Source organism: Macrotis lagotis, chromosome 2 (assembly GCF_037893015.1).
Source record: "Macrotis lagotis isolate mMagLag1 chromosome 2, bilby.v1.9.chrom.fasta, whole genome shotgun sequence".
Lineage (NCBI taxonomy): Eukaryota > Metazoa > Chordata > Mammalia > Peramelemorphia > Peramelidae > Macrotis > Macrotis lagotis.
Window position 1 is genome coordinate 196,364,771 of NC_133659.1, and position 25,778 is coordinate 196,390,548.

Consider the following 25,778-nt stretch of genomic DNA (forward strand, 5'->3'; position numbering starts at 1 on the left):
CTTTGTCCCTGTTTTATAGATACTGTTCCTGAAACTTGGACAAAGAAACAAATTGGTTTGCCCAAGGTTACAACATAAAGAAAGGAAAAATAAAAAAGGTGAGGAATGTGATATTGAACCAGGAGCAACAGGTCCCAGACTGGGGTTTTAGCAAACAAATCACTCTTATCTCCTCCTTCAGAGAGAAATATGGATAGTGAACAAAGATGGTGGAGGGAGGTAAGACAGAAATACAAAACTACTTTACTCAACACATCCAAAGCTTTTTGGGAAAATATAGTCACTGATCCTTTTGTCCATCCCAATTGTAAGAAACACTTTCAGAAAGGTAGAGGTTTTCATAACTGAATATAATTCCACAGTCAAGGAAAATGCTTCCAAGATCTTATGGTTGTTGAATGAACAAAGACTACAGAACCAAGTAAGACTCTTAACCCTTAAAAGGCAATCAAATCAAATGAAATAAAAAGCATTAGCATTTAATTCATGGGAAGTGTCTGCTTTTTCTTGTGTTAGCCTTTTTCCTTCAAGACTTCCCCCAAGAAAAAGGCTTCTTAAATATTTCTTTGATGAATCCCTTCCAAATGGTACATTTACAATATGGATCAAAGAAAGTGAACACTGCACTAAAAATAAATGCAACCACCCTTCAAAGACTGAAATTCTCTACTCTACCAGTCCTTTCACTACACAAGCACCCTCCGGAAGGATAGAGCAGGTTTGGTTAAAGGTCAGACTCTGAAGTTCTCCAATACAAGGAAAAATCAATCAGAATGATCTGTCTGAGCAGTACTGCACTCCATAACAAGCTAAGCAAAAATGCAATCAAAGTCTATGCTGAAGTAAATAAAATGAGCAAAAAGTACCTTAATTCTATTCTTTTTTGTGGGAAATATTATTGGTGGTCCAATATTTAGTGTATAAACTGGGATATGAATCCTATGAATTTCTTGTAAATCTGAGGCAAACAGGTAGGCTCCTAGAAACAATGAATTGTTGGAATAGTTTGAACACTTCATACAAGCAAAACTGAAAGAAAGCCTGCTGAGAAAAGAGGTACCAACCATCAGTAAAGTCATGTCATATAAATGAAGTAGAGGCGATAGGGAGAAGTTGTTTTTTACACAACTGCAGTTCCCATCTAAGATGTTCAAGAGTCATAAATGAGGAGATTCAAAAGAGAGAACAATTCTCACAAAAATAGAAGAACTGGGGGCAGGAACTGTGCTCCTTAGGCACACCAGGTTTCAAATGTCTTTGCCAGGTTGGTTCTTCCTTTCTCCCCTGACTTATTTTTTTCCTGGCTAAGCTATTCTGCTCTTCTCTAGACTTTTCCCCAAATTCCTCCTCCAAGTAAGTGAGCTACATGGAATTCCACTATGCCTCAAAAGATGAATTAATTAAAGGTAATCCTTTCTTGACTAGGTTTGGGAAGCTAAAATCTTGCATGTTTCTTTAAAGTGAATGGTGATAAATTTTCTTCTTAAGCCTTTGCTTCTAAAGAAACTGTTTAAATTATTTATCTGTCATGTATCTATGGATTTCATTTCCAGAATATTGTCCCTTCTGCCTTGCTTGGTTACTTTTGTTTTAAGATGCCTGGGGGACCCAGAGGATCCTCTTTTTTGCTAAGCAGAAAAAAAATGCACCATTAAAGTGAACATGAATGACTAAAAGGTAATTCACATGTTATGACATATTTTGGTCAGCAATGGAGAGATGCAAAAACCCATTTTAAAAAAGGGAAGCACTTTCTTCTAGGATTTCACTGAATGAAAGGCAGCTGGGCAGGTCTTAGGCATTACATATAAGGAAACTGAGCTTTGGAGAATTTGTGGCCTAGAGTTAGACCTCTAGGTGAGGTCCAAATAGACATCTCTCTGGAAATGATTCAACAGAGAAAAAGTCCCTGGGTTTTCCTTTCATTTCCAGGCAATTAAAAAAAAAAAGGTTCTATCCTCTTGGACAAACAATGTGAAAATACTAGAAGGCCAAACATTTTGACATGACCCAGTGCTAAGATCAACCCCCCCAAAAAAAACCCAGCTAAAAATGCACATAAATTATCAGTATCTTAAAAACAAGACTGCCTCCTCTTGCCAAAAAAATAGAGTGCCACAGGCTGTAAACACAGAAAAGTCTTCCTTTTACATTTACAAATGCCAATTATTTGCCAAGATATCCAGAATACCAGCCCGGATTGGTTTTCTGAGCAGGAACAAAGTCATCCTGGCATATCACTCTCCCTACCCTGCCAGGGTTCCCATGGCCAGTTAAAATTCATGGGACTTGGATTCTAGGCTCTCTGGAATTTTGTAGCCTGTGTAGCTCTAAGTATTATTCATACAAGCAGGGCTGTTTATACACTTCCTGCTAATATATAAAAAGGAAACTGTTTATTACAGGCTTCAGGAGAGGCCAGTCAGGTTACAGGAGGGAGACTTAAGGCAATCCAGGCAAGAAATAATTTCATCTCCCTGCTTCCTAAGCCTATTTTTCAGATGTGGCTTTGCTTGCTGACAAAGTGTGTGGACACTCTAAGGGAAGCCATCCTATCCAGATGTAGGCATGCCTCCCTTTGTGTAAAAAAACAATTGCTGGGTTATTAAAAGAAAATTCGTATGCTACTGCATTAGGCAAGTTCACTAATTCTGTCAAATCTTTTCATAGGGTGTGCACTCCTCACTCCCACTACTTTACTTCATTTTTTGTAATTCAGGCTTTTCTCCTACTATGTTTGTTTCACCTGTACAAGAGGCAATTTTGAGTATCTAGAAAAGATCAATATGGATTTGTCTCTGTCAAGAAAAGTGAAGTAACTTAGCCATATTGCTGCAGGGTTTTCTTTTCAAATCTGCACACTCAGGGCTCCTTCCTGACCTCCCTATAATTGATGTCCTTTCCTACAGTACGAGGCACTTTTATTAAGAATTGCATCTATTATAACTTTAAACACATGGCAAAAGTCTGCTGACCAAAGTAATAATAACACTAGCCAAATGCTAGGCGTTATCTATTACAGTTTTTTTTCCTTTAATATAAAAGTATAACTGCAGAGGTCAAATGTACAAATACAAAAGAAAATTAGCATACTAAAAATGTACCATAATACTGTACATAAAAAACTGTTCAACAAGAATGATTTAAATATATCTGCTCTTTTCCAGATCTGGAAGACATGAGGGTAAAGTTCTGCAACCATGTTATTGCTGAGAACATGTGCCTGGGAATGCTTTGTTTCCCTTCTTTCCCACTTCCCGGTCCCCCCCTCCCGGCCCCAAGTCCCCCTGAGCTCGGATCACCGGCCAACACGAAACATCCCTGAAGATAACCAGAGCCAAATGTTTACTCAATGGAAGTCATTATTCAGTGAGTCGCTTGCTGCTTACCATAAACGAAGAGAAGCACAAGTTATGAGCCTGGCCAAGATTAAATCCAGACAGAGTTCTTCCCATCCCCGGATTTGCTACTGGCACTGCTTTTGTTGGAGCCAGCTTTGGAGCCGGCTTTGGACTTTTTTTCCCGAGGACCATGGCGGTTGTTTTGGTGGTTGTAGGCTTGGATGGCCAGATCCAAGCGCTCCTGGGCCACTTTGATTTCTCGCTGCAGCATCTCAAGGTCCGCCGGGAGGTTCTCTTCATTGCTCCCATATTGTTGCTCCTGAGCAATGTTGGCTTTGTTCTGCTTGTAGGCAATCTTAGCATTGGACAGTTCGGTGTACTGGATCTGATCTGGTTTTACCACAATGTTATAGCCGGGTGGAGCAGATGGAGTATTCCAAGTGAAAGGATAATTATAAGCACCTGAATCTTCCAGTTCTCTCCTTTTGCTATTTAGTGAGTCCCGTATAGTTCCAAACCCCAAATGGAGCATTTCCCAAATGTTGAGGATCAGACAAAGGCCTGTCACACCATACATTATCAGCAGGAAGATGGTCTTTTCTGTGGGTCTAGAAATGAAGCAGTCTATTTTATGAGGGCAGGGGTGTCTGCTGCACACATAGAATGGGCGGACCTGGAAGCCGTAAAGAAGATACTGCCCCACCAGAAAACCCACCTCAAACAGGGTCCTTGCTAGCAACTGTAGCACATAGATTTTCATGAGCCCATCCTCCCGAATCCGCCGCCGGCCATCATGCTTTGGTTTAGGCTGACTCTGTTCCTTGTTCTCTTTTTCACTTTCTAATTCCATCTCTGGATACATCATGGGGTCTTCCTCATGGTCCTCCTCCGTTTCTTCCAGGGCCCGGTGCTGCTTCCAGCGCATTGCATAGGGTTTGCTCCGAGCTGCTTTCTTATCTGCCTCTCCGTGTTCCATCTTGGCAATCTTGTGAATGGCATAGCCCAGATACATCACTGAGGGGGTAGCCACAAGGATGATCTGGAATACCCAAAAGCGGACATGGGACAGAGGGGCAAAAGCATCGTAGCAGACATTCTCACAGCCCGGCTGTTCAGTGTTGCATACAAATTTGCTTTGTTCGTCATAGTAGATGGACTCCCCACCCACAGCAGTGAGTACAATCCGAAAGACTATCAATATGGTGAGCCAAATCTTCCCCACAAATGTGGAATGGTTGTGGATCTCCTCTAACAGTCGAGTCAGGAAGCTCCAACTCATGGTGACTAGATTGGCTTACCCTGCACACAAAGAAGGAGAAGGAAACCTCTAGAGTAAAATCTACAAGTGTTGAAAAACTTGAACGAATTCACTACTGGCAAGTACAGCACCACCCTCATCCTTACTCTAGGATACTCAAGGCAGACCCAATAAAGTGAATCATGGCATAAACAGCCTTTTGCCCTTCATCTCCACTGACCAGTTCAATTCAATTCACCCATAAGGATTTATTTACATTTGAATCAAAATGATCCTACATAGTTTGGATGGTTCTAGGTCTTCCCTAGCCACCAAATTCCCTGGGAATAATTCCAAACTTCTAAGTCAGGCTGGATCTGAACTGACTTTCAATTCTCTGTCCCTGGGTTTTCCCAGATTCCAGAACACAGTATTGGGAAACCAGACTAATCTCAGGAAGGAGAATATAGTAAATTCCCATTTCAGAATTCTATATAAATTTTGGATTCCAAAGGCATCTGGTAGATTCTATGGAGATGTTTTCAATATTAATCATCAGATATAAAGTAACTACTAAGTTCTTTGGTCATGCCAACCTGTGAAACACAGATCTTTACTGTACATTAAATATTGCAAACTTAACACCATCTGTTTAACATTTAAAACAAAAGTGTAACTGCAATGGTTACTTCTATCTAATACAGATTCAACAGGGGTTGGGCTCTTAAAAGAGGACAACAGGGAGCTTTTTTAACACTCATTCCAAATTAAGGGTCAATTAAAAAATGAACAAATTATATTTCCTTTCAGGAGCAGCTGATGTGGGACCAGTCAGCAAAGTGTTAAAGGGAGATAAGGAAATGATACAGCTGGAAATCATAAGCAACCATCAAGAGCTGAAATTTAAAGAGGGAAAGGAACTAAGGGGACACTTACCCCAACAGAACTCCTTGGCTAGCCTGACTTATGGCAGAATCCAGGAATATGGTACTGTTCAAAAGACTGCAGTGGGTAATTTCAGCTTTGATTTTTTTATAGAATAATAGAAGTTGCATGCAGGTGATTACACTTAAACTGTAGTTTCTCTTTGGATATTAAGTCCAGTGAGTGGATGACCCATTTGAAATAACTAATTAAACTAGGTCTACATTTTAAGAAGTCAAAGAAGTATTTTCCATAATGAAAAAACTAGTCTTGGGGGTGGCTAGGTGGCACAGTGGATACAGCACCAGCCCTGGAGTCAGGAGTACCTGGGTTCAAATCCGACCTCAGCTGTGTGACCTTGCGCAAGCCACTTAACCCCATTGACTTGAAAAATCTAAAACAAACAAACAAACAAAAAACTAGTCTTGCTTTAAAACTTTTAGACTGATTGTTGGAATACATGTAAATATATTTCTGTTCCTTTTGATTACTAATATTTATCTATTCCACTCAAAGCAAATCTGAACACACATTTTACCTGTTAGCCAGTACTTCAGTTATGTTGAATACCCTTGAAGAGTGAATGTTTATCTTGAAGTTCTTCCAGAATCCCACTAAAGGGGAAAAAAAAGTAGACAAAAAACGGTCTTAAGTCTCCTTGATTTTACAATAAGCTACTAAAACTCATATTCAAAGGCATGAGGAAACAAAGCTTTCTTTACAACAAAAACACTGAAAATGAAGGGCCTGAATTGTGATTTGAATGTTGTATTTCTCTTTTTAAAATTTTATGAGGCAGGCCTAACATAAGAGCAGTGAGCTTTATACTCTTTTGACACAGCGATCTGTGAAAATATGACATGAAGATGAAACATTTATGAGAAGCAGAAGCTGATAAATTCTGTCATCCATAGGAAAATACCAAAGCAGAAGCAATTCCAGATTATTTAAGTCAGGTCATCAAAGGGACCACACACATCTTTATTCTCCAGATTTTTGGGCAATTCCACTACTTGTTAACAACAAACATATCCTGTTGGGCAATGAGCAGCCAAATTATTTACCTAAGATGTCCCCTAACTCCTTCCTTATTTCAGAAACACTTCCCAGTAGAAGGCAGCTGGTCCCCCCTTCCTGGCCAGTGGATCTTTCATGGTGCTATGGCCCTCGGGCCTACTTGAGAGCTTCCTGCAGTTCTCCTCCCCTCCAGAAGAGAGGGCTTGAGCTACTTCCATCTTCTCTGAGCCCTTGAGTCACCCCTCCCCCTCATACCCACTCCCCCCCACAACCCTGGGCTCCCAGTCCTTAGGGATGAGGAAGTGCCTCTTGTCACTTGTACCCAGTACTATTTTTTTTTTTTAGTTTTTTGCAAGGCAATGGGGTTAAATGGCTTGCCCAAGGCCACACAGCTAGGTAATTATTAAGTGTCTGAGACCAGATTTGAACCCAGGTACTCCTGACTCCAGGGCTGGTGCTTTATCCACTACGTCACCTAGCCACCCCTGTACCCAGTACTATTAAAGAATATGTGCCTTCTCCTCATTCAATAAATGGCATTGTAGGGAAACCCTGTGGATTGGAGCAGGGGGCTCTGAGCTTGGGTTCACAAATTGAATTTTTTTTAAAAAATAGACAACTGTTTTAATATAGACATATTGAAAATAATAAATATTTTTGTCTTATGAATTTTAACATATCATTCCAAGAAAGGGTCTGATGGTCCTTGCCAGCACCAAAAGAAGGTGTCTACTACACTACCTCTGACTGATCTAGGGAGCAAGGTGGGGTTGGAGGGCAGAGGAGGCATCCAGGTACTGTGGCAGAAGCAGAAAAGGTTATAAAGGATCTAGAAAGACCCATCTCTGAGCCCAGGGAGACAAGAAAGGTCAGGAACCAAGAAGGAAATAGAAGCTTGGTATCTCAAGTTCAGGTTCAGAAATCAAAGATGAAATAAGTGAATTTGTATGAAAGACCTTAGTTCAGTGCTTTAACTTCTGTAGGCCTTCATTTTCTCATCTGAGCTACAAAATCTCTGAGGCCCTCCCAGCTCTCTCATTAAGGCCCAAGAACATAAGGGCTTCTGAATGAGTTCCAAAAGCCCATAAAAAAATTAATGTGGAAGAAAGCTTCCATAGTTCCAACATCTACATTTGGAAGAAAGTTTCCAAAATTTTGACAGCTACATTATCTGAATGTATGTGACTGTCAGTATTTCCATATATGGGAAAGATAGGATCATTTCACTGAGAGTCAAAAAACCATAGCTTATCTTTGGCTCTGCCACTAACTAGTTGTGGGATCTTGGGCAAATCACTCCCTGCCCCCGCCCCCACCCTGGGCATAAGATTCTTCATCTGCAAATAAAATTAGGAAGCCAGACTACAAGGTTTCTAAGGTCACTTCTTGCTCCAAGGATCCTTCACTTAAGCCATTACTATACAGAAACTGAGAAGAAATTAATTCTCTTACATATCTAGGGGGAATTTGTGGTGCCATGTAAACTGGAATGTTAGCAGCCAAATAAACCATCATGGGAGCAAGCAATTGCTTGCTCCAACCCTATTTTTTTTGTTTTTTTTTTTGTGAGGCAAATGGGGTTAAAGTGGCTTGCCCAAGGCCACACAGCCAGGTAATTATTAAGTGTCTGAGGCTGGATTTGAACTCAGGTACTCCTGACTCCAGGGCCGGTGCTCTATCCACTTCGCCACCTAGCTGCCCTGCTCCAACCCTATTGATGGGGTCAGTCCAACTTGCAATTCCAGGCATAGTATCCCATCAAAGACCCCCAACCTGATAGGTTTCTATGAAACTCTTCTAAAAATGCTGACACCTGTGCAGAGGGTATCTTTCAAATTACTAAATTTCTACAATGGCAAAAACCTTTTAAAAACTTTTTAAAAAATTCTACTATTGCCATCAAACAATAAATAAGCAAACATTTATTAAGCACCTACTCCATCCTAGGCACTATGCTAATTGCTGGGGTTATAAAGACAAAGTCAAACAGTCTGCTCTCAATCTTCTGTCTTGGTGGAGACAATACGTACACATGAAGTATACTCATGAGAAAGACAAAATGGGCACCTGCTCAGCTCCTATGGGAAGGTACAAAAAGCTGGGGGTCAGAAGGAGGCAAGACAGACAGATGGGAAAGGCATCCTTAACAACTGCACTTGGAACCAGTATTTTCCCCCCATTTTATTTATTCTGAACTAAACATCAAAAAAATGAACGTTTCCATGAACATTGTGGATTGTCCATGAAATTATGAATCTTTTATGCAGTTTGTTCTGATTTTTAATAGTCTAGATTCAACATGTACATTTCAAAGTGATCTCACCTGTCTGATTCCTTTTAGTTAGTCTTCTTTTGTTTTGTTCTCATTTTTATTTTTATTTGAGGGAACCCTATCCCTAACTGCCCTCTCCTTGAATCCTTCTCAGCTGAAAAAAAGGACAAACAAACCCTTTAACAAATATGCACTGTAAGACAAATCAAATTTCCACATTGACTCTGTGCAAATACATGCACCTCTGTCTAGAAATGGGAAGGCTGCTGTGCCACCAGCCCTCTGGAAGAATTGATGGTTTCTGTATTGACCAGAGATAATAACATCCTTCAAGGAGCAGGGAGAGCATTGCAAATGGGAGGGTCAGAGTAGTGCCAAGGCATGGAGAAGGGAGTGTAGTTGGGCCAGAATGTCTAGAATGAAGTATGGCTGGGAGGGAAGTAACATGTAAGAAGACTGGAAGAAAAGGAGATGGATGGGGAGGAGAACTTTACATACAGAAACAGAAGTTTCAATTTGACTCTAGAGGTAAGAGCTTGAGTTGGGGGTGACATGTTGAGACCTAAACCATAGGAAGATCATTTTGGTGACCATCAGAGTAGAAAAAAGGGGATGTACATGAGAGGTGTAAGAGCGAAAAATATTAAGATATGGCAGCTGTGAACGATAGTGGGAAGTTCGGGACAATTCAGAGGTTGTCAACTTGGATGACTAGAAATTAGAGCCCTCAATTATAAAAGGGAAATTCAGAAGATGAATGGGGTTAAGGGAAAAGGAAGTGAGTTGTTCTGGACAAGTTGAGTATGAGTAACCAGTTTTTTACCCATATATATATATATATAAACATACATACATACATACATACATACATACATACATACATATATATATGTATATGGTGATTCAGAACTACAGCTTAAGAGAAAGACTAGGCTGAATATATAAAATCTGAGAGTCATCTGCATATAGTGATGATTGAATTCAAGGGAGCTGATGAGATTATCAAGAGAGAATATAGAGATAGCAGAGAAAGTATTTTTGGATAGAGACTGTGGGGAAGAGGAGCACCCCCTATTAATATGTGAATAATGAATATTATTCCAGCAAAGGAGATTGAACAGAATAGGTAGGAATGGCACTAAAAAAAAAAAATCACAAAAATTCAAAGACATAAAAGTATCTGGGAGATTATGGTAGTCAATAATGTCAAGTTATTGCTGAGAATTCATACTACCTTAATCCTCAGCCTCTCTACCGAAAAAAAGGAACCATGTTCCATCATGAATCATCTACAAACAACCCTGGTCAATGCAATATAAATTCTATTGTCTTTTAGTGTTGTCATTTGCATAACTGTCATCATGTATATTTTTCTGATTCTACTTTCTAGGTACCAGTTTTGCCAAGTATTCCCATTCTCTTAATTCCTTTCCCCACAGTAATATTCCATTACATTCATATTCATGTTTAGGTACTTCCAGTTAATACACATAGGAAAACATTTCTAATACATACAAAATGTTTTTATGCATATTTCAGTATAAATATGTCTGTTACCATATTCCTGTCACCAATTTCATCAGGACATGTATGCTCAGCTATGAGATGATGACATCAGAGAGTATGAACAGTTTAGTAATTTTTTTCACATAATTCTAAATTGTTTTCCAGAACAGTTACATCAATTTATGGCTTGTTTTCCTTTATCCTCTCCAACACTATGGATTTTGCCATAACCTAAAACTATAAATTGTAGAGAAGGTGCACAGGTAGGAGTTTATGTGTTTGTGGAAATTCCCTATATATCTTTCATATAATGCTTATCAGAGATACATAATGAAAATACTTTTGCCCAAACATTGCTTTTCCTCTTAGTCTAGTTGCAGATTCTTTGTACAAGTTTTTTATATTCTAATACTGAAATTGTCTTTTGTAATAACCTGTATCTTTTGTTTATCATGTGAATTCTTCCCCTTAACTGTTGTTATTCCAAGGAACTCCTTTACTCTACCCCCACCCCACCTTGGAATCTCCTATTCTCTGATCCTTTCACTGCAGTCTCTCATAAAGGATTGATCTTAGTCCTGGCCAAAGTCATCTCTATATTTGATCCCACCCCCTCCAGTCACTTACAGAAGATCATACCTATATTTAACTCTAATTTTCTATCTCTCCATATTTACAAGCTTCCTCGATAATGCCTACAGATATGCTCTCCCCATTCTTAAAAATCTTTCACTTGATTCCAACATTCCACAAAGCTATTTCCTTATAGTCCTCTCTCACAAACTCCTCAAAAATTATTATTAGTGTATATAGATTCACAATTTTAAAATAAAATCCTGTCAAACCTATTATATAGTTAAAAGTATAAGAAAATCTTTCATTATAAACAAGTTGGATTTATTCCAGGAACAGAAGAATGATTCAAGATTAGGAAAATAATCAATATAATTAATCATATTGAAAACAAAAAACATTTAAAGTTACATGATTATCTTATGAGTTGCAGAAAAAGTTTATGACATAGTACAAAACTAACATTTATGCCAGGACCCTACAAAGAAGAGTAATCAAAGGGTTTTTTTAAAACCATAAAAAATATGTATCTAAAACCAAAAGCAGGTATTCTATGCAATGGGGACACACTAGAAGGACAAGGATGTCCTCTCGACATTATTTGAAATTGTTCTAGAAATACTATAAGTCACAATAAGCTATTAAATGTAGGTAAAGAGGAGGTAAAACTATCTTTCTTTGCTAACATGATAATTTACTTAGAAAATCCTGAGAAACTGCTAAAGAAGCTAATTAAAACAAATTAAAGCTTCAGGCTAAATTGCAAACTACAAAATAAACACACAAAAATCAACAACATTTATATACAAAATGCAATAAGAGATCACACTCAAAATTACCTCAAAAATGCCTAAAATATTTGAGAATCAATCTACCAAAAGCATACACTTACTTTTATAGATTCAATAACAAAATATTCCTTAAAGAAATAAAAACCAACTTACATAACTGGAGGAACAGGCAGTGCTCATGGCTGGTCCTTGCCAATATAAAAATAACTAAAGTCAATTTTTATTTTTAATGCTATACCAAATTATCAAAGAAATACTTCATAGAACTAGGAAAAAAATAAAGTTCATCTGGAAGAACAGAAGATATAGAATATTTAGAAGGATAATGGTCATAAATTACTTAAGGAAAGAATATCCTATTTGATAAACCTCTGCGATTTAGAGAATCACCTTATATCATATTCTGTTAGTAAATTTTAAATGGAGACAAATCATATCACAAAAATATGCAGAGGAATGGAAAATTGCAATTTGTCCGTTTTTTTCAAATTATTGAACATTTTGCTAATTCTTTTCCTCCCCTTGTAATTTGTCTTCTGACCTCAACAGGCAACTGAACCTATTTTCTCTATGAGAAAGAGGTCAGAAGAGAATGTATTCAAGGTGTGTGTGTGTGTGTGTGGGGGCAGCGGTGCAGGAATGGTCAGTGAAAAGCAGCAAGATGGAAGATAGACTAGAGTGCAGTTTGGCTAGATAACTGAGTGGGCAATGTAGATTTTATTCTGGAGGCAATTGAGTCAGCTGAGTAGGGAAACAACATGGTTAGTCAGTGCTTAAGGAAAATTGCTTTGATAGTAGGGTGTAGGATGGATTGGCATGGTGAGAGAATTGAGGCAAAGAGACCAATTAGGAAATGGATACAATAATGTAGGTAGGAGCTGAAACTAAGGTGGTAGGTGTATAAGTAGAGAAAAGGATAGCATGAGAGAGATGTCAAGAAGGAAAATATCTGGAAGAATGGTGGTGCTTTAGACAGAAATAGGCAAGCCTGGAAAAAGACGATTGTTTAGAGATTCAGTTCTAGATACAATCTATTTTCTTTACTCTCATATCTACTTGTTTTATGAAGACAACACCATTCTTTCAGTCACTCAGCACTTTTATTATTTTACTAGCCTCCTAATTAGTCTTCCCATCCCCCCCCCAAGGCAATTCCTATTTCAAGTGCCTTGCCCAAGGCCACACAGCTAGGTAATTATTAAGTGTCTTGAGGTCAGATTTGAACTCAGGTCCTCCTGACTCCGTGGCACCACCTACCAGTCCTATATCATAAGAATATTGATCTCATTCAGCACCTTAACACCTTAACCCCACTTGCTTCTCTGTTAGGAAATGGCTAGCATGTTTCATCATGGTCCTCTGGAATTGTGTTTGGTCACTATGCTGTTCAAAGTTCTTAAGTCTTTCAAAGCTGTTTGTTTTTACAATGTTGTTATTACATATTTTGTTATTCTGGTTCTGCTCACTTTATCCTGTATCAGTTCACACAAGTCTTTTTAGGTTCCTCTGCTCTCTAAACAGATTATTATTTATAATGCAAAAGCATTCCATTACATTCACATTTTGGTCAGCCATTTCCTAACTGATGGACACTCCCTTAGGTTCTAGTTTTTACCATCACAGGGAAAAAAAAAAGCTGCTATAAAGTCGTTGTATACATGGGTCTTTTTCTTCTTCCTGTAATCTCTTTGGGGATATAGTGGTACTGGTGGATCAAAGGATAGTAATTTTTTTGAGCCTAATTCCAAATTGCTTTCCATAATGAATCAATTCACATTTCCATTGCTTTTCCTTTAAAAATCTTTTGATTTAAATTTGTTTTTCAATTTACAAGCATTTAATTCCTTTTCCAAACTGGGAACAGGGGGAAAGGAAGAACAGGGAGAGTAAAAACCAAAATTCTTCTAGAAAATATGCATAGTTAAGCAAAACAATTTACCAAACCAGCCATGTCTATGTCAAGAGGTGGGAAGCATGGTTCACTATCAATCCTCTGAAATCATGAGTGGTCATTACATTGATCAGAGTTCTTAAATCAGAATTTTCTAGAGTGCAGTTCTGATCATAGTGCCCACCTATGCGTTAAATAAAACTCCACTGTTTTCCTATTATTTCAAGGATCAAATATAAACTGCCATGTTTTGAATTTAATTTTAATTTTCATAACCTGGTCCTCTCTTATCCTTATTGTCTTTTAACACAATATTGCCCTCCATGCATTCTATGGTTTAGCCACACTGGGCTACTGGCTGTTGCTTCTCCTCAAACAATGATCTGGTGCCTATCTAAGTGCCCACTGCATTGGCTGCCTCTTATGCTTACATAAGGCTTACTTCACTTTCCCTACTCACCTCCACCTACCTCTCAGAATTCCTCCCTTCTTTAAAGACTTGGCTCAAGCACCACCTTCTACAGGTCTTTACTAAGCCCCACCTTCTACAGTTACTATTTAATGATCTTGTATGTACTATTTATTTACACATAAGTCTCCAGAATTAGAATGTAACCTACTTGAGGGCAGGAACTATTTTTGCTTTTCTTTGTATCCTCAGCATTGCACAGTGCTTAGCAAATAATTTTTATTGTTTGGCTGATTATGTAACTGTGGGAAGTCTTTTAATCTTGGTTTCCATAGGATCCTCAATAGGAAAGTGCTTTGTGAGATGGCATAATGTGGGAGGAAAGCACACTGGATGTGGAATCAAAGGACCTGTGTTTAATTATCATTTCTATGACCTTACTACCTTTGTGACACTGGATCAATTATTTAACCTCTGGGGCCCCAGTAAAAATGGAATTGAACTAGACAAAGCCTCTTCCTTGTCTAAATCTATAAAAGGGAAAAATCCTTATAACCTATTATATTTATATTGTATGTAAAATCATCATCAATTTAAAAAAATTGATCCTGACCCATTTTACCATGTGAAAAGAGGATAGAGAGAAATCAATGAAAGATAATGAAGATGTAAATTTAAACAAATTGGAAAAAAAAATTATGCTCTCATACAGGAAAAACATTTAAATAAAGGGGGAAAATCATAGAATTCTCATGAAAGAAAAATATTTCCTTTCTAGCAACAGAGAAGCATTAAAATAAGAAGACAAAACAATGATGCTATTCAGATCTTTATATTCCAACAACAGGTGATAATTTAAAGACTTTCCAAGAGAAAAAAATTGGAAAAAGTACAATAAAACTAGGGGAGTAATTGAAGACAAATGCAACATCAATCCTAGGTTCTATTCAACATTCCCCATGGAATTCTCTGCAATCTCTTTTACTTGCACTCTCCTGACACAAAGCATAAAATCAAAGAATCACAAAATCTTTCGAGTTGATATCTAATTCAATCCACACACCAAAGTTCCCCCACCCCCAACTATGACAAACCTGGTCAGTGGTTATCCAACCTCTTTATGAAAATCTTTAAGGAGAGGAAATCCACCACTTCCTGAGGCAGCCCACTGAAAAGCTGACTGTTGGAAAGGTTTTCCTGAACCTGATTGTAAGAAAACACTGATTTAGGAAGTTTTCTCTCATTTTCCATGAGTTTTCAAATGTCACTGACAATAGCTTAGCAGTCACATTGGTCATTTTATTTCAAAATTTGAGGATGTAGTTATTCATTTGGGCATGGTGTCTTGAATTCATCAAGATCAGCTCTGCACTCATCTTGGACATCCACTCTGATGTTTCTTTCAAAGTCTTTCTCCTTTACAGAGAAAATAGAAATAAACCTAATGCTGTGTACCCTATAAATAAATCAGCCAAATAACTGATCTGAAGTAGCAATTTCCATGGCAGCTTTTTCCCTTCTTGATTCTCAGCAACCTGGTTTCTGTTTCCACCACTTGAATAACAATAATAGATGAGTTTTAAGGTTTACAAGGAACTTCAGGTATATTATCTCATTTGATTCTGCCCATCACCTGAAATTGAGACAAAAGGAAGTTAAGTGATTTACTAAAGGTTGCAGGGACAGTAAGCATCAGAAGTGTAATTTGAATCCAGATACCTTCTGATTCTAAATGTAGTCTTCTTTGTACCATACCAATGGTATGTTGCTGCTAAAATTGACCTCTCTCTGCCATGGAATCAATTAAATTGGGTACAACCTGGAGCTCAAATCTCTTTCCTGTGGGTAATCTGATACTCTCCATCCTCAGATCTAGTCATAAAGAACATAACTTCTTGCTACTTCTCCTTGCCCTTAAGGTCATCTTGGTGAGAAACTTGGAACCCTAATATTTATGACATTTGTGCCCTCAGTTAAATGTCTTCTCCTCTCTGGGACTCCATGTCTTCATCTATAAAAATGAGAAAGTGGAAATAGATATTCTTGATGGTCCCTTGCATTCTAAGTTCTATGACCTCCTCATCAACTCCAAGGATGTTTTGACTCTTGATCTTCTGCTGAATTGGACCCTCTGGAGTTATTGCTACTTCTTAACAGCCCCCACCTTTTTCCCCACTCAGGTTGTCTCTTCAGTTCCTAGAAAAGCACTTTTTGTTGTTTGGAGGGGTTACCCCTCCCTCTCTTATTGCTTTTGTTTTGTCTTCTTGAACTCTTCTCATCCTTTGAGGATCTCTCCTTTACTCTCTCTTTCAAAGTTTATCTATTTTCAAGGCCTCAATTATTACCTTTATTCTAAAGACTCCCAAATCTATACCCTTAACTAACTTTAGTCTAACTCCAGTCCTATGTATTCAATGGTGTACCAGTACTATCTCTATTTGGATATCCTGCTCAAACTCAATCATGTCAAACTTAGATCTAATTTTTGCCCCCTCTGCACATGCACCCAAACAGGTTCCTCCATAATTGGCACCATTTCCCCTCAATTCAAACTAAAAAAAAATCTTACAGTTATCTTTGACTCTTCCCTTTCCTTTATTCCCTGAATCTTGTCCATCATCAAATTTTGTCATTTTCTCCCCAATAAACACATCTCAAAATGCCATGTGTTGCAACAGAATCAGTGCTAGGTCTGAAGTCAGGAAGAGTTTAATTCAAATCTGGTCTCACACATTTATCAAGTGTATAATTCTAGGATAGTCATTGCATCTGTTTGCCTCAGTTTTCTCAGCTGTAAAATGGGGGTTTTAATTTTATCTACAGTAAATTTATCAGTTCGTTAAAGTTCAGTCACACCTACCTCCTAGAATTGTCGTGAAGCTCAAAGAGACAAAAATTTTAAAGCCATTAGGATAGTGCCTGGTACATAGTAAATATAAAATATCTAAATGTTAGCTATTATAATCATTACTATTCATTTCCTTACCATCTGCACATATAAGCCATACTCATCCAGCATATCTTTTTGTCCTTGCTAATTCTGCTCCCTCTTTTCTCCTTTTCTTGGTATCTAAAACCCATATTCCTTGCAAAACAGCTTCTACCTCAGACTTCTATTACTGTTCATTGCTACTAATGGTATCACCATTTCCCCTGTCATCCAGGATCCAAACTTTGGAGTCATCTTTGACTTTCCTTTCCTTCACATCAATCACAGATTGAGCAACAATTTTTTCACCCTGTCTCAAACCAGTCTCTCCTTTCTATTTTTCCTGCTATCACTCTAGTTCAGAATCTCTTATTTGGTAGTCTCCCTTCAAATATATTCTACACGAAGTCACCAGGTTGTCTTTCTCAAACATTTACTTTTAGCATAAACAAAGAAAGTCAAGGAGGCAGAAATGAATGTGGGTGTGGAAGGAAAGTTAAAGGACCTTCCTAAGTCAAAGTAAAAGGTAACAAAGATCCCTAAAGTCTCAAACTCAAAAATTCTCTAAATTGATCTAAGTCTCCTGCTTAAAAGCCTCCAATAGGTCAGCACTGTCTAGCAGATAAATCCTAAACTTGTCAGGCTGGCATTCAATAATTCTATGTCATCCCAAGCCACTCATCCAGACTAATTTTCAACCACAAAACAACCGAACCATTCACTGTGCACTGAAATGGGTCTTTTTGCCTTCTTTTCCCTGTTCTCTGCTTATGCTTATCTTTTTTGTTTTTAGGGGCTTTTTTTTTTTTTTGCAAGGCAGTGGGGTTAAGTGGCTTGCCCAAGGCCACACAGCTAGGTAATTATTAAGTGTCTGAGGCCGGATTTGAACTCAGGTACTCCTGACTCCAGGGCCGGTGCTCTATCCACTGTGCCACCTAGCCGCCCCTATGCTTATCTTCTTCCCTAAAAAGTCCTGTCCTTCTGGAACTGGCAAACATGCTTTAAGGTTCAGCTCAGATCCAACCTAACCCATGATATCTCAAACAGATGAAAACATAGATTCATCAAAAAATTTAAGTATGTGTTTTATATCCTCAACTAATTTTCTAAGGGCAGAGTCCATATTTATATATAGATATATGAATATTTATACAAATGTATATAAATATATATTTAGTGACATGTTCAAGGTACTTATTGTGTGTGTATATATACATATATACACACATACACACAGTAAGTACCTAAATGAATAAATTACAAAATTAGAGAAGCCCTAGTATACTTCACCTCATACCCTGACTTACCTATGTCTCCTAACCCACAGATCTTTCTTCTTTTCTCACTTGTACTTCACAAACTCTTGATGATCCTCAGTGATGTTCTCTAGCACATTATCTTGTAATTTGTTTTGTCTCTAGTTCATAGTGTAGTGTAGCTTGCCCTGGTAGAGTACAAGCTTCCTTAAGGGCAGGGCAGTCTCACTTTTTCTTTGCATCCCTAGCACTTAGCCCACTGTCTGGCTTACAGTTGGTGCTTAATACTTTTTGTTACAGTTCAGTCACATCTGACTCTTTATGACCCCATTTAGGGTTTTCTTGGCAGAGAAACTGGAGTGCTTTGTCATTTCCTTCTCCAGCACATTTTACAGATGAAGAAACTGAGGCAAACAGTGTTAAATGACTTGTCCAGGGTCATACAAAGCTACTAAGTATCTGAGGTCAGACCCAGTACTAGCACTGGTACTAGGCCTAGTACTCTATACACTGCCCCATCTAACTGCCCTTAAAGCTAATAAATGCTTGTTGACTAAGTAACTCCCAATTTGTCACTTCCCTACATGAGAACATACAATAGTCTTTCCCATTAAGTTTATACTTCTTGGCTTGGTATTCAAGGTTCTTTATTCAATTGGGTAGATTCATTTACAATCTATTCACATGGACATTCATTGTTATCTCTTTATTTTTTCATTGTTACCTTTATACTTTTGTGGACCTCCTCCTGCCTGGAATACCCTTTCTTTTCTTTCTTTTTTGTTGTTGTACTGACTGAAGATTTAGTTATTTTTAGTCATACCATTTCTATTGATCTTTTTTAAATCAAGAAATCCAGGGGTGGTTAGGTGGTGTGGATAAGAACACTCATCCTGGAGTCAGGAATACCTGAGTTCAAATCAGGCCTCAGACACTTAATAATTACCTAGCTGTGTGGCCTTGGGCAAGTCACTTAACCCTATTGCCTTGCAAGACAAACAAACAAACAAAAAGTAATCAAATTAAAAAAAAGAAATCCAATGATTTTTCTCCATTCTTCAAGTACACAAATGTTTTGCATGGCAGTTACTATAGGCAATATGTATTTACACTAGATTTTTGTACTAATTCCAATCTAGTTGGCATTTCTGATAACATCAACAATCATTAACATAGAGGGGTGAACAGCTTACTGAACCTGGAGTCAATTAAAGATTGGGTTCAAACATTTCTTCATTATGTGACCACTCATGTATTACTGATACTCTGAAAGCAGCAACATGAGGTACTGGGTAGGGCAACAGGCCTGAGGTCAGAAAGACACTGGGGTTCAAATCTTGACTGGCACACCAACCACCTATGTAATGCTGGGCAAATCACTTCAACTGCCTGTGTTCAGTTTCCTCATCTATAAGATGTGGGCATTGGACTCAATGAATTGTTCTGAGTAAGTATTCTCTTTATTTAAAACTTACCCATATTTCCATCGCACTCTGCAGTAGCCTTCTTCAACTCAATGATCTTCCTTTCTCTAATCTCTCCTCTTGTGCTTATAGTCTATTCCACACATTTCCCACTTAAATGGTCTCTAGTTGTTTCGAATGGCTAAGGGATGAGAATTTTTTGCAGTGGTTATAGGATCATAGAAGCTAAAGCTTCAGGGCCATTTATTTCAAAGGGGACAGGGTAGCCAACAGTGTTAAAAAGACATAGAGGAAAATGAAGATTAAGTAGATACAATTACATTTTGCAACTAGTTCCATGGAAAAATGAAGATAAATACCACTGAATATTGTAAACAGAAATCCCTGATAACACTAGAGAGGATTATTTAGGAAAGTGTTATAAGGGCCAGATTAGAAGGGGTAGTGGAGTGAAGAGACTGTAAGAAAATGCAGGGAGCCAGTCCACATTCCTTTTTAAAGACAAGTTTGGCAATAAGATAGTATAGGTTAAATAAGATAGTATAGGTTAAAAAAAAAAAACAATGGGGAGCTGGGAAGGAAATTTATTTTAAAGATAGTGTAATCTGTTTACGGGCAAAATGAAGTCAATAAAAATGAAGTGAGTTTTAAGAAGCAAACAAGAAAATAATTGATGGAGAAGGTATAAGGAAGGAATCCATTAGAGGAAAGATTGCTAGATTTGGAACTAGAGGGCTTTAATACTTTACAATTGTGTGACTTTGGCAAGTCACCTAATAATAATCTAACAGCCCTAGACTTCATTTGTAATATAGAGATGAATCAAGATAATCCCTGAGGCCTATTCTAGCTCTGAATCTATCTAAGATAATAGCTTTGGAAACGATGAGAGGAAGATAGGAAAGAAATAAAGGGAAGGATGTATGAGGAAATTCTAAAGTAGTGGAGGAGGATGCAGCCACAGACATGCTTTGAGGTAGGCACTTTCACTAGATGGCCTGAATCTTTGGTGCCCAGAGTTAGAATTGAAACAACTGTTGAGAAAATGTAGTGAAGAGTCAATAAGAGATACCAAGAAGGATTGCTGAACTGCAAGGAGAATCCAGTCTGAGCTGGAAGGTAAACACATATAGGGTTTCCATATCCTTCTGAACAATTGGGCAGCAACAGAAGGAAGGAAGATGATGGGGAATGACCATTTTACAAAGGTGGCCATAGCAGTCTGGAGAGAAAAGAGATTAAAACTGAGGAGTTAAAACAACTGTGAAGTCAGGCTGTCAAAAGTGTCTTCAAAGGAATACAAAAGTCAGGAAAGAGACTGGATGAAAAAGAAAAAGGAATCAAAGAGTTGAAGTCAATAAGGAAAGAAGGGAGTAGTGGAGAGGATGGCAAACACACTTGAACTCAAAAGAGTGCCCCCCTTAGTGTCTACATTTTGCCACTAGAAGATCTGCTATGATTATTTTTGTACACAGGTCCTTTTCCTCTTCCAGATAATGGCCTAGCAGTAGTATAACTGAGTCAAAGGGTGTACATCCTTGCCCAGATCTCCCCATGTCTGGAATGCTCTTTCTCATCTCCACCTCTTGGCTTTCCTGACTTCTTGCAAGTCCCAGCTAAAATCCCATGTCCTAAGAAAGTGATTTCCCTTAATTCTAAGGTCTTCCCTCTCTTATCTCCAACTTTTCCTTGTATATATTTTGTTTGTGCAAACTAGTTTGCATGTTGTTTCCTCATTAGACTGTGAGAATCTTATTAGCTCTTTTTTTTTTGGAGGGGGAGCAGCTCTTTTTCTTTGCCTTTTTTTGAATCCCCAGCACTTACTACAGAGACTGGCATAAAATAGGGACTTAATAAGTATTTATTGATTGACTTTTGGGATATAGTCCCAAATTTCATTACAGAATAGCTGAATCAATTAACATCTTTACCAAAACAATGCAGCAGTGTGCCTTTTTTCCTGCAGACCTTTCAAAAACTCTCATTTCCTTTTTTTTCTTTTGGTCATTTCTTACAATCTGATCAATGTGAGGTATAATCTCAGAATATTTTCAATTACATTTCTCTAATTATTAATGCTCCTGCTCCAGGTCTTGTCCCCCCCACTCCAATTTTTGTATTTGTATTTTGTATCTCTGTGTGTACTGATTTGTCTGTGTACACATAGATTATACACAGACTATAAGTTTCTTGAAAGCAGAGTCTGTTTCATTTTGGGCTTTATATTTTGCCTAAATAAACTGCATTTCATAATATATTTATTATGGGAGTTTCTTGACTGAATACAGAAGGATCATGGAACTCACAAATAATAGATTAAATATTTTCCCCAGTCTCACTAACTCTCAAAAAACAAAACCCCAGAGTCAGACATGATGGCATATACTAATAGTTGCTACTCTTGAGGAGGTTTGGGCCCACAGTTCATTTGAACTCAGGAGTTCTGAGTGACAGGAGAAAAGCTGATGGGTGATTGAACTGTCCAGTCTCACTATGGTAAGCCCTTAGGAACTGAGGACCACTAGGCTGCCTAAGCAGGGATGAAGTGGCCCAGGTCAGAAAAAGCAGGTTCAAGCTTTGGGTTAATCAGCAGTGGGACTGGATGTATGAGTGGTCTCTGCATTTCCAATCTGGGCAAGATAGAGGTGGACCCAGACAAGGAAGGAAGGGAAGGAGAGATGTAGGAAGGAGAAAGGAAGGGAAGAAAGAAGGAAGGAGAAAGAAAGGGAAAGAAAAAAAAGAAATTATGTATCAAAAGTAATTATAGATTAATCCACAGGACAAAAAGGAGAGACCCAGCCAGGTAAAATCCAGCTCAGCATTGCATAGTTCAACAATCTTTAAAGGATTCATTAAGTTACCCACCTTTATCAGCCTGTAAGTTCCCAGTAAGGGATGCACAAACTAACAGCCCTGTGCCTGGGCCCATCTTGGAATTACTTATACCACAGCGACTTTGCCTTCACACCTTATCCCCTTAACCCTGTGTGAATGGTAGACACTGATTCTGATCAAGCTAAATGAAGGAGAGGATGCTGTCTTCTCCCTAGACTGGTCCCTACAATAGGAACCATACGGCTACAAAGATTTCTTCCAGAGCACTTTTCCTACCCACCCCCAAATCTCTAAAAAAAGCCAAATAAAAGGAAGAAATGGGGCTAGGGACCAATGTGTTCCACCAAGCCTAGAAGGAACTTAAAACTGACCACACACTGTAAAAATTCTCTAAAGATGTTTAAGTGAAAATAAAAGATTTGGAACACAAAAAACACTAAAGTAGAAGAAAATCTGGCAGAAAAAAGCAAAAGGCAAAAAAAAAATCAAAACAAAACATCTCTATACAAGCCAAAATAATTGACTTTGAAGGAAAGAAACAGAGAACAACCTAATTATCACAAGTTTTCCTGAAAGAACATGACATATCAAAATACTTGAATATTATACTAAGAGAAATAATACAAGAAATTGCTCAGTTCTATATTTAGGACTTAGGAATACAGAAAAAAAATCAATCAAAATGATCCACATCTTGTCTCCAGTGTGTGGGGGGGAACCCTATATTTCAAATTTCTAGACACAACTATTAAATTTAACATTTCCAATGACAAATTCTTCAAGCAGTCAGGAAAAATATCCTCAAACAATGAAATTACTTTGTACCTACCAGAAACTGAAAAAGAAAATGGAAGAGTAGTTTAATCCAAAAAAGCAAAGGAACTCATCAAGGTACATTGCCCCCAAAATATACAAAAATATATATTTTTAAAATGGGCTAGTGAATAGAGCACCAGACCTGGAGACAGGAGTACCTGAGTTCAAATTAGACCTCAGATACTTAATAATTATCTAGCTGTGTGGCCTTGGGCAAGCCACTTAACCCCATTGCCTTGCAAAAAAGAAAACCTAAAAAAATAAAATAAAATGCCATACCATACATACCTGAGTCTAATTATCAAGAAAATCAGCAAAAGAGGCATTTGAGGCATTTCTGAGAAGAAAACCAACCACCAACCACAAGCAAAATACTTGACTTGAATGAATGGGGAGAAAATATGTAAATATATGCTTAAAAACACAGTGAGACCTATGCAAAAAAAAAAAAAAAAACAGCAGCTACAACAAATACAAAGTAACTGAGAAGGCCCTAGGGACCAGTGAGGCATAAGTCAACTACAGAAAGAAGAACCTGAGCCCAAGTCTTTAAAGAAACCAGGGATTCCAAGAATCAGAGGAAAAGAAAGAGAAAACAGCCTATGGCTCAGTTGATACAAATCATGGAAAAGGAAAACAGAACAATATTGCCTGGTGAGCTGGATCAAAGAGAACATGAAGAGGAAGCCTGTATGAGAAGGTTGGAAAGGCAGAATGAGAGCAGGTTGTAAAGTATTTTAAATGCCAGAGTGGCATGGAAATGGTACCAGGTAGAGAATCACACTACACTCAAATCAAATATCACTACAATCAACTGATTTACTTGGCCTAGTAAAAAGTCAAATTAAGAAAGGATTCCTGAACTGGTCCCCAAACTCCAGGAGTTAGTCTTAATTTTTTTTATTTAATACTTATTCTCATTTTGTATTTTTTATACATTAATAAAATATTCTTGTTTAAGAGTAAATGAAATACCCCCTCCCCCCATAAAGGGGAGAGAAAAAATTAAAATTAAAAAAATAGTAATAATTGTAGGTATGGCCAGGTGGCGCAATGGACGGAGCACCAGCCCTGGAGCCATGAGCACCCAAGCCCACATCCGGCCCCGTACACCCGATAATCACCCAGCCATGTGACATGCAAGCCACCTGATCCCCACTGCCCTGCAAAAACCAAAAAAAAGAAAAAGAAAAAAAGACCCAAAATAAAATAAAATAGTAATAATGGTAGGGGTGGCTGGGTGGTGGACAGAGCATTGGCCCTTGAGCCAGGAGCACCCGGGTCCAAATCCAGCCTTAGACACCCAACGATCGACCAATCAATCACCCTAGCTATGTGGCCCCAGGCAGGCCACCCAGCCCCATTTGCCCTGCACCCCCCCCAAAATAATAACAAAAAATGTGCTTGAGTCTTTGTTCCAACACCAACAACTCTGTTGTGGGTCTATCACATTCTTTATGGTAAGTCCATCACAAAAGTTACTTCCATATTTTTCCACCATTGCCATTGCTGATCGCAACTCCCTCCTTTAGTATTTCTCCACTACCATGTACTATATTTTCTCTCTCCTTTCACTCTGACTCTGCTGTAGGGTAGCTGAGTGGCGCAGCAGACAGATCCCTGGTCCTGGGGCCAAGAGGCCCCGAGCCCCCCACCACCCCTTAGGCCCAGCATCTACCTGGCCCTATGGTACCGGATGGGCCATCCCATCCCAGCCCCCTTGCAAGAAGTAAAAAAGAAAATGTGTTATATCTGACCACTCTCCCCCCATGGTCCATCCTCTCCTCCATCACTCACATCACCCCTTCCCCATCCCCCCCCTCCTACTCCATATGCCTATACCCCATTGGGTATATATGCTGTTTCCTCTCCTAGCCACCTCTGATGAGAGCAAAGGTTCCCTCATCCCCCCTTGCCTCCCCCCCTTCCATATCATTGCAATAGCTCATTGTAATAAACAAAAATCTTATTATATGAAATATCTTGGCCTATTCCCCCTCTCCTTTTTCTTTCTACCATTACATTTCCTTTTTTTCTATTGACTCCATTTTTACACCATATTTTATCTTCAAATTCACCTTTTTTCTGTGCTTCAACTATAAAAGCTCCCTCTACCTGCTCTATTAACTGAGAAGATTCATATGAATATTATCAGTGTCATTTTTCTATGCAGGAATACATGCAGTTCATCCTCATTAAGTCCCTCATATTTCCCCCCTCTCCTCCATTCTCCATGCTTCACCTGAGTCCTGTATCTGAAGATCAAACCTTCTGTTCAGCTCTGGCCATTCCAACAGGAACACTTGAAATTCCCCTGGTTCATTGAAAGTCCATCTTTTTCCCTGGAAGAGGACATTCAGCCTTGCTGGGTAGTTGATTCTTGGCTACATTCTAAGCTCTTTTGCCTTTCAAAATATTATATTCCAAGCCCTACGAGCTTCCAATGTAGTTGCTGCTAAGTCCTGTGAGATCCTCATTGCCAGCTCCATGGCATTTGAATTGTGTCCTTCTGGCTGCTTGTAATATTTTCTCTTTGACTTGAGAGTTCTGGAATTTT

At 38.4% G+C, this 25,778-nt stretch overlaps 1 protein-coding gene across 15 annotated transcripts in view; it reads right to left on the reverse strand.

Moving 5' to 3' along the window:
- The window catches only part of GJC1 (gap junction protein gamma 1), a 67,468-nt gene that overhangs the window by 25,010 nt on the left and 16,680 nt on the right, over window positions 1-25,778 (reverse strand). For 5 of the 15 annotated variants that reach the window (XR_012475918.1, XR_012475917.1, XR_012475916.1 and 2 more), the window contains exons 1-3: window positions 15,056-24,849; window positions 6,041-6,116; window positions 3,390-4,640 (exon numbers count right to left, since the gene is read on the reverse strand). Coding sequence is in view for 11 of the 15 variants with exons in the window: in XM_074224337.1 (XP_074080438.1) it covers window positions 3,430-4,620 (1,191 nt within the window). In the remaining 4 variants the exon portion in view is untranslated. Of the gene's footprint in view, window positions 1-3,254; window positions 4,641-6,040; window positions 6,117-8,842; window positions 11,255-15,055; window positions 24,850-25,778 lie in introns of those variants that run through there. The other 10 variants (XM_074224330.1, XM_074224327.1, XM_074224329.1 and 7 more) reach the window with 5 other exon arrangements.